At 40.5% G+C, this 15,106-nt stretch overlaps 1 protein-coding gene across 4 annotated transcripts in view; it reads right to left on the minus strand.

The window, feature by feature from the left end:
• Xrn1 (5'-3' exoribonuclease 1) overlaps positions 1–15,106 on the minus strand; it is a 62,310-nt gene that overhangs the window by 35,955 nt on the left and 11,249 nt on the right. For all 4 annotated transcript variants that reach the window (XM_070005559.1, XM_070005558.1, XM_070005557.1 and 1 more), the window contains exons 6-17: positions 12,842–12,924; positions 11,824–11,911; positions 11,572–11,740; positions 10,672–10,739; positions 10,215–10,352; positions 9,543–9,609; positions 9,231–9,336; positions 7,734–7,823; positions 6,454–6,610; positions 5,553–5,672; positions 3,792–3,961; positions 91–211 (exon numbers count right to left, since the gene is read on the minus strand). In XM_070005559.1, the coding sequence (XP_069861660.1) occupies positions 91–211; positions 3,792–3,961; positions 5,553–5,672; positions 6,454–6,610; positions 7,734–7,823; positions 9,231–9,336; positions 9,543–9,609; positions 10,215–10,352; positions 10,672–10,739; positions 11,572–11,740; positions 11,824–11,911; positions 12,842–12,924 (1,377 nt within the window). The remainder of the gene's footprint in view (positions 1–90; positions 212–3,791; positions 3,962–5,552; positions 5,673–6,453; positions 6,611–7,733; positions 7,824–9,230; positions 9,337–9,542; positions 9,610–10,214; positions 10,353–10,671; positions 10,740–11,571; positions 11,741–11,823; positions 11,912–12,841; positions 12,925–15,106) is intronic.

The raw sequence follows: 15,106 nt of genomic DNA on the forward strand, positions 1-15,106 counted from the left end.
AAGAATTGAAAGAATTTAATTTTAATTATTTCTCCATAATCACTTCACAGTTAACAAAGTGAAAAAATTCTGATTTAAATAGCCACTGACTTTATGTTTGATGTGTTTCAGAGTAGGGAATCCACAGAAATATAGCGCCTTCTGGTCCACATTGGTTAATTTGCTCTTGTTTATGTCTATATGCCAAGCATCTAAAGATATGATTTCATACCTGGAAAATAAATCAAAATGTTTAATTCAATTATTTCAGACTATATTTTGGTATTTTGGTGTGGGGCTATTTCAGACTATATCTGGTGTGGGGCTTGAACTTAGAGCCTGGGTGCTTCCCTGAGCTTTTTCACTCAAGACTAGCACTCTATCACTTTGAGCCACAGTGTCACTTCTGGTTTTCTGGTGCTTAACTGGAGGTGAGAGTCTCACGGACTTTCCTGCCAAGGCTGGCTTTGAACTGTGATCCTCAGATCTCAGCTTCCCGAGGAGCTAGGATTACAGGTGTAATCCACCAGCACCTGGCCAAAATTTCAGACTTTTTAGCCATTAGTCTTTTTTTTTTTTGTCGGCCGTGGGGCTTGAACTCTGGGCCTGGGCGCTGTCCCTCAGCTCTTCAGCTCAAGGCGAGCGCTCTACCACTTGAGCTACAGCGCCACTTCCGGTTTTCTGGTGGTTTATTGAAGATAGGAGTCTCACGGTCTCTCCTGCCCGGGCTGGCTTTGAACCGCGATCCTCAGATCTCAGCCTCCTGAGTAGCTAGGATTACAGGCGTGAGCCACCAGCGCCCGGCTTAGCCATTAGTCTTTTAATTTTCCCTAAAAATTATCCCTGTTTTTTTTTTTTTTTTTTTTTTTTGTTTCTTTTTTTGGTGCTGTCCTGTGACTTGAACTCAGGGCCTGAGCACTGTCCTTGAGTTTTTGTGTTCAAGACTGGCGAGGCCAGCACTTTACCACTTAAGCTACAGATTTAGATAAAAAATTCAAAGTGAGCCTGGACTACATAGCGAGTTCTAGGCTAGCCAGAGAAGCATTTGTCTTTTTTTTTTTTTTTTGGTCAGTTGTGACAGCCTGAGCGCTGTCCCTGAGCTCTTCAGCTCAAGGCTAGCTACTCTACCACCACTTGAGCCACTTCTGGCTTTTTTCTACTTATGTGGTGCTGAGGAATCGAACCCAGGGCCTCATGCATGCAAGGCAAGCACTCTACCACTGAGCCACCTTCCCAGCCCTGAAGCATTTGTCTTAAACAAGCAAAATCCCTAAACAGCCAGGTACCAGTGGCTTTTATCTACAATAACCTATTCAGAAAAAGCCAGAGATAGTGCTGTGGTTCAAGTGGTAGAATGCTAGCCTTGAGCACAAAGAGGCTCAGGGACAAGCCCCAGGATTGGAGAGGGAGGGGAAGAGAAAGAAAAGAATGAGCAATCCTTACCTTTGTTATCCCTCCAGAAACAATCATGCCTGTGCATTAATAGGACTTTTTCATTATTAATTTAAAATAAAGATAGATATAACGAAAAGAAAATAGACCTTATAGTGGCTCACACTTGTTAACCGTAGCTACCTAAGAGGTAGGGATTGGGAGGGCTGTGCTTTGATGCCAGCCCAGTAGAAGAAAAGCAAGTGAAACTCAATCTCAACAAAAATAATGTTGGGCACAGTGGTGAGAGCCAGTTACACTAGCTTTACAGGAAACACAAATTGGGTCGTGATTTAGGCTTTAGGAAAAAATATGAGATCCTATCACAAAATTAACCAATGGAAAAAAGGGATGGATGAGTGGCGCTAAGTGGTAGTGTTCCTGCCTAAATTCAAACTGCAAAAAATAAAAAATAAAAAAAGGCCGGGGCGGGGTGCCAGTGGCTCATGCTTGTAATTATAGCTACTCAGGAGGCTGAGATCTGAGCATCACGGTTAAAAGTCAGCCCAGGCAGGAAAGACTGTGAGACTCCTATCTCCAACAAACCACTAGAAAACCAGAAGTAGCACTGTAGCTCAAGTGATAGAGTGCTCGCCTTGAGCTGAAGAGCTGAGGGACAGCGCCCAAGCCAAGAGTTCAAGCCCCATGACAAAAAAAAAAAAAAAAAAAAAAAAAGGCTGGGCACTATTGTCTCACCCCTGTAATCCTAGCTACTCAGGAGGCTGAGATTTGAGAGTCATGGTTCAAAGCCAGCCATGGCAGGAAAGTCCATGAGACTCTTATCTCCAATAAACCACTAGAAAACCAGAAATGGCACTGTGGCTCATGCGGTAGAGCACTCGCCTTGAGTTGAAGAGTGCAAGGACAGTGTCTAAGCCCAGAGTTCAAGCCTCACAACCGACAAAAAATAAATAAATAAAAAATAAATTAAAAGAGGAAATGAAGAAAAACTACAGAACAGAAATCTGTTCATGTTCTAAACCCCAAGATGATAAATAATATTTACAGTCTATTTTGCCTTTCTCTTTGCTTTAATAAAAGGAAATATCAAGACTGAAAGATAAGCCGGGCGCCAGTGGCTCACGCCTATAATCCTAGCTACTCAGGAGGCTGAGATCTGAGGATCGTGGTTCAAAGCCAGCCCGGGCAGGAGAGACCGTGAGACTCCTATCTCCAATAAACCACCAGAAAACCGGAAGTGGTGCTGTAACTCAAGTGGTAGAGTGCTCGCCTTGAGCTGAAGGGCTGAGGGACAGTGCTCAGGCCCAGAGTTCAAGCCCCACGGCCGACCAAAAAAAAAAAAAAGACTGAAAGATGTTCATGCAACTATCACCTGGACAGAGTACTTGCAGAGAAGACGAGAGAAGAGAAAACACAAGGAACACATCTTAATGGGGAGAAAGAAAAACTAGATGTGAAGGAAAACTCAGAGGGGCTCTTTTATTTTTTTGTCTTTCCAGGTGGGTAGCTGTAGTGTAAGTGTCGGATTTACAGCATTTCAAATTAATGCTCAGGGCTGGGAAGGTGGCTGAGTGGTAGAGTGCTTGCCTTGCATACATGAGGCCTTGGGTTTGATTCCTCAGCACCTCATAAGCAGAAAAAGTCAGAAGTGGCGCTGTGGCTCAAGTCGTAGAGCGCTAGCCTTGAGCTGAAGAGCTCAGGGATAGTGCCCAGGCCCAGATTTCAGGCCCCACAACTGACAAAACAAAACAAACTAATGCTCAGAATACAGACATTAGCAATGAACATAAATATTACAAACAAACCCTCTTTAGCATGAGAGAAAAGTATAGATATATACATTACTGAGAAGAAGAAAAAAGAACACTGTAACTCAGGAAAGAGGATTACAAGAACCAATACAGGCCCAATAGTAAGATGCTATGATCTTAGCGAACTATACATTATCAACTTTATTTATTTTTATTTGTGCCACTACTTGGGCTTGAACTCCAGACCTGGGCTCTATCTCTTAGTTTTTCTGCTCGAGGCTGGCACTCAATCACTTGAGCCACAGCTTCCAGTTTCTTTGTGGTAAACAGGAGGTAAATCTCATGGACTTTTCTGCCTGGGTTGCCTTCAAATCATGATCCTCAGATCTCCGCCTCCTCAGTAACTAGGATTACAGAAGTGAGCTACTGGTGCCCAGCTTCAATTTTTTTTTTTCTTTTTTTTTGGAGGCCAGTCTGAGCTATATTGCCCAGACTGGTCTTGAACAAATGGGTTCAGGTGATCTTACCCCCTCAGGCTCTTGTACAGCTAGGTAAAAGCTCAAGTTACCACATCCAGGTCATTATGTCCATTGATTCCACCATAAACTATGTGAATCCTCCTAAGAGATATGAAAAACTTGTGGAGGTTCTTTTGTTGTTGAAAATTACCTTGTACAACATCGTTCTATGTCAGGGAACTTTTCTGGCCATGGAGAGAAATAGGTGAATTCTGTGTCTTTATCATACCAACACATTAGACATTCACTATGTTGGTTTCTTTTTCTCTCTTCCTTCTTGAGGGAGTGGTTACATGCTTCCATAGCTTCCAATAATCGCTTCTGAATATGAATGAAGAATTAAAAGTACAAAAATTCTGTAATCTCAACATACAGAATAACTACATTCCTTTCACATACACATTCTCTACTTCTGTAGAGATTCTTAAGAAATCTTAACTACTAAACCTCTTTCATTTGATCCCATGAAAAAGTGGTATGTTTTTTTCTGTTTCTGAAGCTCCTGGAGTACTGCTGCCTGTGCACATTCCTCTGGAGCAGTTATTCCAGCAACAGTCACGACTGTGCAGATACACAGCAGAGATAAAACTTTAAAAGGAAGCCAGGTGCTGGCAGCTCTCGCCTGTCATCCTAGCTAGTCAGGAGGCTGAGAGCTGAGAGGATCATGGCTCAAAGCCACCCTGAGCAGGAAAAGTACCTGACACTCATCTCCCATCTCCCATTAATGACAAAAGCCAGAAGTAGAGCTGTGGTTCAGTGATAGAGCCCTAGCCTTGAGCACTAAAGTTCAGGGACAGCACCCAGGCCCGGAGTTCAAGCTCTGGGACTGGCAAAAACAAAAACAAAAACAAATTTATAACAAATCCATCATAATTATAATCAGCATTAATCACTTATATTACAAATTCTGCAGTAGTAGAGCAATGTCTATCTTTTCAAATCTACTTATACATTTAACATAATTATAATCAGAATTTCAATTATATATATATAATTTATTTATTAAAAAATATTTTTGCCAGTCATGGAGCCTGAACTCGGGGTCTGGGCACTGTCCCTCAGCTTTTCAGCTCAAGGTTAGTGCTCTACCCCTTGAGTCACAGAGCCACTTCTGGCTTTTTCTGCTTATGTGGTACTGAGGAATTGAACCCAGGGCCTCATGCATGCAAGGCAAGCACTCTACCACTGAGCCATCTTCCCAGCCCTTTATAAGATATATTAAGTAAGTGTTAAATACATTAAATACATATGTACATTTAAAGAGAACAAAATAATGTCAGTGTTCATATGGAATAATGTGTGAAGAGTAAAATGGAAATTTGGGACTATCAAATTTGATAGTCTATACTATTATAGTCTATCCTATTGTTTTTTTTTTCCCCTGTAGAGATACTAGGGCTTGATTCTTGCACTGAGCCCTCCCCCCCCCCCCTTTTTTTTTTCTGCTCAAGGCTGGCACTCTACCACTTGAGCCAGAGCTCTACTTCTGGCTTTTTGGTGGTTAGAGAAAAGAGCCTCAGGAGGCTGAGATTTGGAAGTTCACAATTTGATGCCAATATAGGTAAAAAGTTTATAAAAACTCCTCCTCAACCATTCCACCTATGTGGGATGCTGAGATCAGAAGGAACATGGTTTCAGGTTAGCCAAGGCAAAGTAGTTCATAAGATTCCATTTCAAATGAAGATGGGTGCTGTAGCACATGCCTATCATCTCAGCTATATCAGGAAGCAATAAATTGGAGGATTGAGGTCTAGATGAAGGACCAGGCCAAAAAGAGACTCTTACCTCAAAATAACCAATGCAGAAAGGGCTAGAAGTGGTGTTCAGTGGTAGTGCACTAGCAAGCATAGGCCTCAAGTTCAAATTCCAGAACCAAGCTAGCAAACAAGCAAGCAAATAAGCAAGCACTGACCTCATCAATAAAAGGTATTAAAACCACAGCTTCCCATTCCTGTTGTTTTCCATTTAGATCAGTTTTAAAATCAGGTGGGTAATATTCTATAATTGGTGAGTCTTCGCTGGTCATCAAGTGCTGTGAAAACAAATAGAATTGAAATATAAGACTCTTAATGTAGTATTTTTATTAATTTGTAAATTATAATGTTTTTCTCATTTAAAATTCTAAGAAAACTAAATTTTTCTATGTTAGATATATTGTAATATACTTGTTACAGTTAGATTTCCAACTAAAAGAATATTTTTTCCCTTTGTTTTCTTGAGACAGGGTCCTTTCTATGTAGCTCAGGTTAACCTCAAACTCAAGATTTTCAATCTTTAAATGCGTAGACAGAGATGGCTTCTGACTTGACCTATTTAGCTGACTTTCTTCCACGTACAGACAGGTTAAAGATATGCTTACAACAGGTGCTGGTGGCTCACACTTGTAATCCTAGCTACTCAGGAGGCTGAGATGAGGATCCTGGTTCAAAGTCAGCCCCGGCAGGAAGGTCTGTGAGACTTTTATCTCTAATAAACCACCAGAAAACTGGAAGTGGTGCTGTGGCTCAAGCGGAAGAGTGCCAGCCTTGAGCTGAAGAGCTCAGAGAAAGAACCCAGGCCCAGAGTTCCAGCCCTGTGACTGACCAGAAACAAAAGCATATGCTTAAAGGTGCTAAAAAATGAACATGGGAGGCTCTCAATGGTTTACGGAGTTTATTTGCCAACTAAAAAAAAAAAACAAAACCAAAAAAACAGGAAACTACTTTTCAAGGGATTGTTAAAGAAGTCCCTTAAATCTGGGTACTACTGTTTGTAGGTTTGGACAGGAACTCTTCTTATCAAAAGGAGCATGAAAATTCAATTGTAAAACCCACCTGGTAGCATGTAGGAAGTAGACTTTTGCTGGCTGCTGGAAGTACAGCAAGCAGCTGCTCAAATGGCTTGAACGGTTTTCCCAGTTCAAAGTGGATTTTGAGTGCACTGATGTTGCGGATATCGGATAGAAAAGGTGCATAATGGTATGGATAAAACCTATAAAACAAAAGGAGCGCTAAACAACTAGAGACCCCATTCTCGAACAATACATAAAATTAATTTTAAAGAAAAATCAATTATTTCCCATACTTGTACCTAAGGTATTAGAAGTGCAGGGAGACTTAGTACTGTGATGGCAACTAGTACTCCTCAGTTGTTTTGGTGTGCTTGTAGTGGGTTACATGGGATCTTGCTGGGTATGGCCACAGCCCAGGCCAGCCTCCAAATCATGACCTTCCTGCCTCTGGCTCTGGCTCTGGAGCAAGGGGCTGGAGGCGTACAACAACATGTCTGGCTAGGCGTGCACCAACATGTCTGGCTTTGTAATGGTTCTTTAAATTCCCCAAATGTTGGGATTTAAGAGACTTAGCTCAAGTGGTAGGACACTTGCCTAATATTCCCAAAGCCCAGAGTTCAAAATTTCATTACCTCCCCCAAAACAAACAAACATCCCCAAATGTTGACTGTGGCTCTTCCAATCAATGGAGTGGACAGTGATGAGCAGTCAGGAGAGTTTCTACCTGTCCTCTGGACCAGAAGCTCTAAGAAGGGGCTGGGAGCAGCTGAGTCTTGTGGTATAAGCTCTAATTAGCTCACAAGGACAGCTTTGAAGAAAGAACCCTAGCACCAGGCACCCATTACCAGTCTGCTTTTACTTAAGACCCTTTACCATTGACTTACTGTGCATGTTATTATAGTCACATTAAATGTTAGATCATGCTAAATTTTCTTTAGTATACTCTCATCTTTATAGGCATTAATATTTTTTTACAAACATTTGAATCCACAATTCATATACTTTAATAGGGCTCTAGGTATCTGAACAGAGGATACCAAAAAATTAAACCAAACAAACAAAACCCTGATTTATATAATGTAACTACGGCATTTGTCTCAAGTTGTATTTAGAGTGCTAGCCATGAGCTAAAGCAGCTTAGGGATAGGGATAGCACCCAGGCCCTGAGTTCAGGCCCCAGGACCAGCACAGAAAAAAGAAAAAAAAATTACAAGAAGCAATTACTTGGATTTCTGGTATCACTTGGATGAGAGGGAACAAAAGGAAGAGACACCTAAATGAGCTTCTAGCAGAGGAGATCACTATAAACAGAGCTGCCCTTACCAGCTCCATGACTGAACTCCATGGTAGTAGTAGTGCAAAATCCACTGGATTGCCTGAACATAACATGCAGCTTGGGCAGCCAGAAAGTCACTAAACAGAAAGAAAGGAGCATTTGATTAGGCCAATGTCTTCAGAACATCTGCCGACACCACATTTTACCTTTATATACGTTTAGTTAAGCAATGAAAAAGCCACTTAAAATTATGACACTTAAAAATCCTAATAAAAAATTCCAAAATATTGAAAAATTACGTATCATCAAACGACAGGTTTGCATTCGAATTTTTCTAAGAGTCAAATCTAGGCTTAGGATGGTGGCTAGTGTCCTGCAATTCCAGCGACTTGGGAGACAGAGCTTAGGAGAGCCACAGCACAAAGAAAGCCCTAGTACAAAGCTATGGAGACCTCAGCTCAAGTAACAAGCCAGTATGGTGTCACATGCAGATAACTCCACCTCTGTGAGAGGAATAGGTACAAGGACTATGCTTCAAAAGAACAGTCCCAGGCAAAAATGTAACATGCTACCTAAAATGACTAAAAGCCAAAAGGGATGGGTTGGCTCAAGAGTAAGTGCTTGTCTTATAAGTGCAAGGCCTTGAGTTCAAACTCCAATACCAAACAAACTCTAGAAACAAAACCAAACCAACCTACAACCCACTATGTATATTTAACCAATGTATTATACTTTTTAAATGAAAGATATAGCTCAGGGCTGGGAAGGTGGCTCAGTGGTAGAGCGCTTGCCTTGCATGCCCGAGGCCCTGGGTTCGATTCCTCAGTACCACATAAACAAAAAGAAAAAAGCCAGAAGTGGCGCTGTGGCTCAAGTGGTAGAGCGCTAGTCTTGAGCTGAAGAGCTGAGGGACAGCACCCAGGCCCAGAGTTCAGGCCCCATGACTGGACCCAAAAATAAATAAATAAATAAAATAAAGATATAGCTCAATGAAATTTTCTATAAAATGGACTGCTTGCTTGATTAAACAGTGAAGATGGGTCCAGGCAGGGTAGTTCAAACTCTTAATCCTAGCTACCTAGGAAGTGATTAAGAATCTTGGTTCAAGCCCAGTCAGGACACGAAAGTTCTTGAAACTCCATTTTGAGCAATGGCTGGTAGGATGATATGTGCCTTATAACCCCAGCTGTGTGAGAGGCCGGGGTAGGAGGATTGCTTTAGCCCAAAAGTTCAATAAGAGCCTGGGCAAAACAAGACCTCAACACACACTCACGCACGCACGCACGCACACACGCACGCACCAGTGGCTCACCAGTGGTTGCCGACACAGCTCAAGTGTTAAGAGTGCCAGCTGCGAGCAAGTAAGCAGATCAAGTGAAGCTCCTGTAAAACTAACTGATGGTAATAAAAATATGGGGGAAAGAAATTATGAAACAAAAAACTTTTTCTCTTATTGCTTCCTCAAAATTATGTTTTCTTTTCTGAAGAACTGCAATAATCTAATTTTTTTCCTATTTTAAAGTAAAAGGATGGTAAATACATACTCAGATACTACATCAACTCCCATCTTTGTCATGTAATATGTTCTTTTATATTGTCTAAATTCAGTTTCAAATAGATCATCATCTTCAGTTTCATCTTCTAAATTATCTGTGAAAAAAGCCAGAAACAGTGACTGACAATTATGAATATCTTATTTTTCATCAAATGCTCTGAGATACGTGCCTATCAAAGTAGATGCTTATAAGCTATTAGAGAAATCTGTCCAACCAATGCTATTGAATTAGTATAATAAAGAGAAGGTAAAACAATTCTGTCAACATAATAACATATTAAAATACATAGTTTGCACTCACCCTTAGAAGCTACCACTTCACCTTCATTTTTGTCTAAAGCAGCCCAACACAGAGAATTTTCCTGGCCCTATAAGAATTATCATCACAAAATGAATAGTAATAGAGAAAAGAATCTTAGGGGTTTCCTGCTCAGGCTGGCTTTCAACTGCAATCCTCAGATCTCAACCTCCTGAGTAACTAGGATTACTCCTGTGAGCAACTGGTGCGGCTCTTGAGAGCTCCTTAAGAAATGTTCTGCAGAGCACTAATAACTTCTAATCAACCTATCACTTATTAAGCAAATAATGTTTACTAAATATTACTGTGTATAATTTTATATATAAATTATCTCTAGAGAAAAAGAACATTGGAGTAATGTCTCAAAATAGTAAAAGATATAAGTATCTGAATTTTAAAAACCCTTTGATGTATTGATTTTCAAAATTACGTATTTGAAAATAACTGACTTCTTCAGGGGCTGTAATTCTAGCTACTGAGGAATCTAATATCTGAGCAATAGGGTTCAAAGCCAGCCAAGGCAGACTCTCATTTCCAATTAACCAGCTAAAGTCAGAAATGGAGGGATGGCTAAAATGAAGCAATTTCAAAAACCATAAAAGATAATTGAAACAAGGAATATCATTGCACCTTAAGAGCTAAAAAATTGAAAGGACATCTAAAAAAAATAGATACCTTTAATTTTTTCTTTTCCTTGTAGTTTCTGGCTTCTTCTGCTGCAATGCCTGCTGCTTCATTGAGGTACTTGTTACCAACTTTGCTTTCGAACCACTTCAGGTCCACAAAAACTTCACTGAAGTGTTCTCGATCAAACTGTAGAAAAATATTTAAAGTCATTTTAAAATGATTCGAGTATGTAGAGAGGAATATAAGCCAAGCTTTTAACACTGGTTATTTTATGAGGCACAGGCAACTGAACAATGTTACTTTTTTATAGACATGGTGATTTCATTTTTTACCCTGAAAATTAATGCTGAAAGCAAATAAAAAGGAAATCAATTTAGAGGAACTGATTGATACACAATAGGCAATTGGAATACAGTTAAAAAACACTTTTCTTCTGGTATTATACAATTGTTTACTAACCATTTGTAGCTGTTCTGGGACAGGAAAACAGCTTACAGTTACTTACGTCTGATAGTTTCACTAAGTATTTCTCAAACCGAGGTAAGTTGAGATGCCCATTTTCATTAATGTAACCTAAAAGAAACAAAATCTACATTTGTATACAAACTGATATTAGTTTTTTGTAAGTAATTCCACAAGATTCTTTCCATAAATAGTTGAACGTTAACATTCTATTAATGAAGACCCACTTGGAGCTGGGCTATAATTCTACAGCCCAGCTATAGGGCTTTATGTTTCTGTACTAAACGATATACAAGGACTGAAGAAGAATATAGAAAACCCAACATTCACATCATAATCCCACCACATTTCCAACATTTGGTAACAATTACTAAGTAGGCCCTGGCATCCATCCAGATAATTCCATTTCATTTGTTAATTTAAGGAAAGGAGGAGTTGGATGTGGGTTTGCAGCTCTTGATGGCAGAGGTAAGATGAGTAAGAACTCCAGGCAAGTCAGGGCTACACAGTGAAATCCCATTTCAAACAAAACAAAACGGTAAAGTCTTGCTACTTCAGTTGTCTGTGTTACTCAGTGCCACTATTGCTGTCAATTTTCCATTTTAACTGAGAACATTTTTCTTCCTAATAAATGCTCTGATGTATGTTCGTTCAGAACAACTGAATTTATACTATTAAATATGAAGGGAATGCAGTGAAACCAGGAGTTCTGCTGGCCTACTTAGGGAATTAAAGACAGATTAAGTGTCAGTTAGTAAGGTTGTTTAACTGCAGTCACTGTCTTTCTTGGGTCAGCACTGAATAACAACTTCTGTGCTTAGCACCTTAGACTAAAAGAAACCCCAGTGTTCTACAGTGTAGGCAAAAATCTAATGAAGGGACATTTCTAGGGTTAGTTGGTATTAAACTAAAGGAGGCTCAAGTGTAAATAAAATTTTCTTACCTCCAAGTTCTGGCAGAATGGTGATGTATGTTCCATAAAGAAGAGGGAGTGCATCATGATTAATATGTAAATGAGGTAGATGAGGGATAAAATCATTGCCAACCAGAAATCCCATCAAAATCCAATCATCTATAATTCTTTCAATATCATATTTAAATGTGATCTTTTCCTGTGGGCAAATGAAGAGCGAAATAAAATGCAGTGGAAATTTGTGCACACAAAGCTTTGGCCCATGGCTATGTTAATACTTACTTTTAATACTGAAAACTCATAGTCAATATATTCTCTCATCAAAGACAAGTGTAGGAGGTGAAATGTGGTTTCTTCTGGTGCACATACCCTGTAATCAGTAAGATGATCAAAAAGCAGACAGTATTTGGAAAGCCCACTTTTTAAAATGCAGTAGAGCTTAAATTAAAATGATCATTATTAGATACTTAAAGCTTACAATTGAAGTATGTAATTTATGAGTTGCAGGATAATACAAGGATAAAATGCAATCACAGCAGATGAAATACGGTGAAAGTTAAAAACAACTGGTTTCCATTATACCATTTTGTGGAAGCACTGTCAGAATTCAGAAGTCTTCAATAACAAAAAATACATGTAAGAAGGCAGTGTGAGCCAGGGCTCACTTAAGGCAACTCAGAATGCACACAGAATGGAAATACATTTATTTTGGTTGGTTGGTTGTAGGGCTTGAACTCAGGACCTGGGCACTGTCCTTTACCTTTTGTGCTTAAGACTAGTACTCTACCACTTTGATTCACAGCATCACTTCCAGCTTTCTGGTAGCTAATTGAATTTTTTATAATTGAAAGTTTTATAGACTTTCCTGCCTGGGCTGGCTTTGAACTGCAATCCTCAGATTTCAACCTCCTGAGTAGTTAGGATTATAGGCATGAGCCATCAGCACACAGCTGGGATTATATATTTTTATTTCAATAGCAATACAGTCCAGGGCCATAACATGAGGCAATTATACTTTTCTCTTAACTGGGTTGGTATGTGCTATTGGCCTATCCTCCAAGGTTAATTATAACAAATAATATCAAGGGAGAAAGGTGGAGGAAAATTTCCACGTACCAATTTGCAGAAAAAGTATTTGATTATATTCATACTCTCATGATATATATCCATCAAATAAGAATAGAAGGTAATTTCCTTAGTATGTTAACAGGCATTTTGAAAACCCTTACTTAATACCATGAATTGAAAGTCAGGGCTTCAGTTCAGTTCTTTCTTTCCACCTGTGTGCTTTAATATTTACCTTTGTGTTTTCTTGCCACCAAATCGAACCTCTTCTCGTAAGAGAGAGAAGTGTGCTTCATGACTTGTTAATCCAAGCATGATCTGTTGAAAAAGGATTAGAAAATATTTTTGTTCTGCTGTTTTTTTTTTTGTTTTGTTGTTTTTGTCAGTGATGGGGCTTCAACTCTGGGCCTGGGTGCTGTCCCTGAGCTCTTCAGCTCAGGGCAAGCGCTCTATCACTTGAGCTACAGCACCACTTCCAGTTTTCTGGTGGTTTATTGGAGATAAGAGTCTCACGGACTTTCCTGCCCAGGCTGGCTTTGAACCCTGATCCTCAGATCTCAGCCTCCAGAGTAGCTAGGATTATAGGCATGAGCCACTGTGCCCAGCCTACTGGTTTTTTTTTTTTTCTTTTTTTTCTGTTGGTCCTGGGGCTTGAACTCTGGGCCTGGGCGCTGTCCCTCAGCTCTTCAGCTCAAGGCGAGCGCTCTACCACTTGAGCTACAGCGCCATTTCCGGTTTTCTGGTGGTTTATTGGAGATAGGGGTCTCACGGTCTCTCCTGCCCGGACTGGCTTTGAACCGTGATCCTCAGATCTCAGCCTCCTGAGTAGCTAGGATTACAGGCGTGAGCCACCATCGCCCGGCTTGGTTTTTTTTTTTTTAAGAGTATTAGTTCACCAAAGCAATTTACTAAAAAATATTCCTACATAGAGAATAAAGACAAAAATAGATATATAAAATTAAATATACAAATACCAAACTATAAACATTTTTAAAGTATGAATGGAATACTTTTCCAGGATAAATGTTTATTTTAGAATCCTATGACATTTATAACTGACACTATAGGTACTTTCCTACTATATGCTGTAAACTCCCAAAATTTTTCTCTTGATTTTCACGAAGTTCTACTTGCCATAAAGGCATAAGCAAGGAGGTAGAGGCAGCGGCTTTTCTAGGGTAAGAGAAAATAGCCTAATAACAGAAGACAGCATGATAAAAAAAAGACAGGGTTCTGCTGCAGGCTAGGACACTTCTAGAGTATCAACTTGGAAAACGCTGCTTTCAGTTGTTCTTCTAATATTCTAATTCTCCAAGTAGGTAAAAAAAATTTAATGAAACATATTAGCCAAACACAATGCATATTCTTTATTTCAATTCTGACCCAATTCAAACAACAAAACAAAATGAAATTTCACAAAGCAGTTAGGGAATACCAAACCCTTATTTATATAGTAAGCACTGGCATTATAGTTATTAGAAAAAACTTCCTTAGAGAAACATTATGAAAACTTGTACACATTAAATGACTTAAAGTCTGGAATTTCCTTCAATAACCCAGCATGGCATGAGAATGAGGGACAACTGGGTCGTAGGGCTTGATCTCTGGGGCTGGGCGCTGTCCCTCAGCTCTTCAGCTCAAGGCGAGCGCTCTACCACTTGAGCTAGAGCGCCACTTCTGGTTTTCTGGTGGTTTATTGGAGATAAGAGTTTCATGGACTTTCCTTCCCAGGCTGGCTTTGAACCGAGATTCTCAGATCTCAGCCTCCTGAGTAGCTAGGATTATAGGCGTGAGCCACTGGCACCTATAACAGATGAAGGTAGAGGACGGGGACATTATACTACCTTACCTGTTTTTATTTAGCTTAAAAACTTCCACGAGAGAAGTCAAAGGAATTTGGGGCATAGAGCTGTCAGATCAGAGAGCTTTAAAATTCAGGGGCCTTAGGATAAAGAAAGGCCTCTTCCAAGGACCTTGGCAAGTAACTCCTCCCCCTCCACACACAGTGTAGACACAGGACTAGGACAGTCAGGTCTGTACACTAAGTAGAGACCAGTTCATCATAAACGGTGACCAAAAGAAAGTTAAATCTCCCCAATTGTTCCAGAACTTTAGTAACAGCGCATGGCTCCACGTGATCTCCAAGGGTCTGCGGCTGATCGGCTGGCAGGCCTCAGGTGAGGGCGGCTGGGCAGCGGGTTAAGCTGTTGCTCAAGCGGAGCAGATAGTCTTCCCATTGTGCAGACCATGGGCGCTCAATCGAGCGGAGGTCAGGGCACCACCAGGCAGGCGGGGCCCCCGCCCTCTCCCCCAGCCTGAGCCTGGCCGGTGGGGTCTGCTAGAGGACATGCGCTTCCTCATGGGCTGCACCTCCTGGTCCTGGAGGACATGAGCTGCCTGCCTACCCACCCTCGCAATCCTCCAGCCTGGCAGGGTCCTTGTCTCCTCCCCCTCAATGCTGGCGCCGCTGGGAGACAGACAATTTGGAGAGGTCTTTGGG

This window comes from Dipodomys merriami, unplaced genomic scaffold, assembly GCF_024711535.1.
Source record: "Dipodomys merriami isolate MVZ:Mamm:240054 unplaced genomic scaffold, mDipMer1.0.p SCAF_68, whole genome shotgun sequence".
Lineage (NCBI taxonomy): Eukaryota > Metazoa > Chordata > Mammalia > Rodentia > Heteromyidae > Dipodomys > Dipodomys merriami.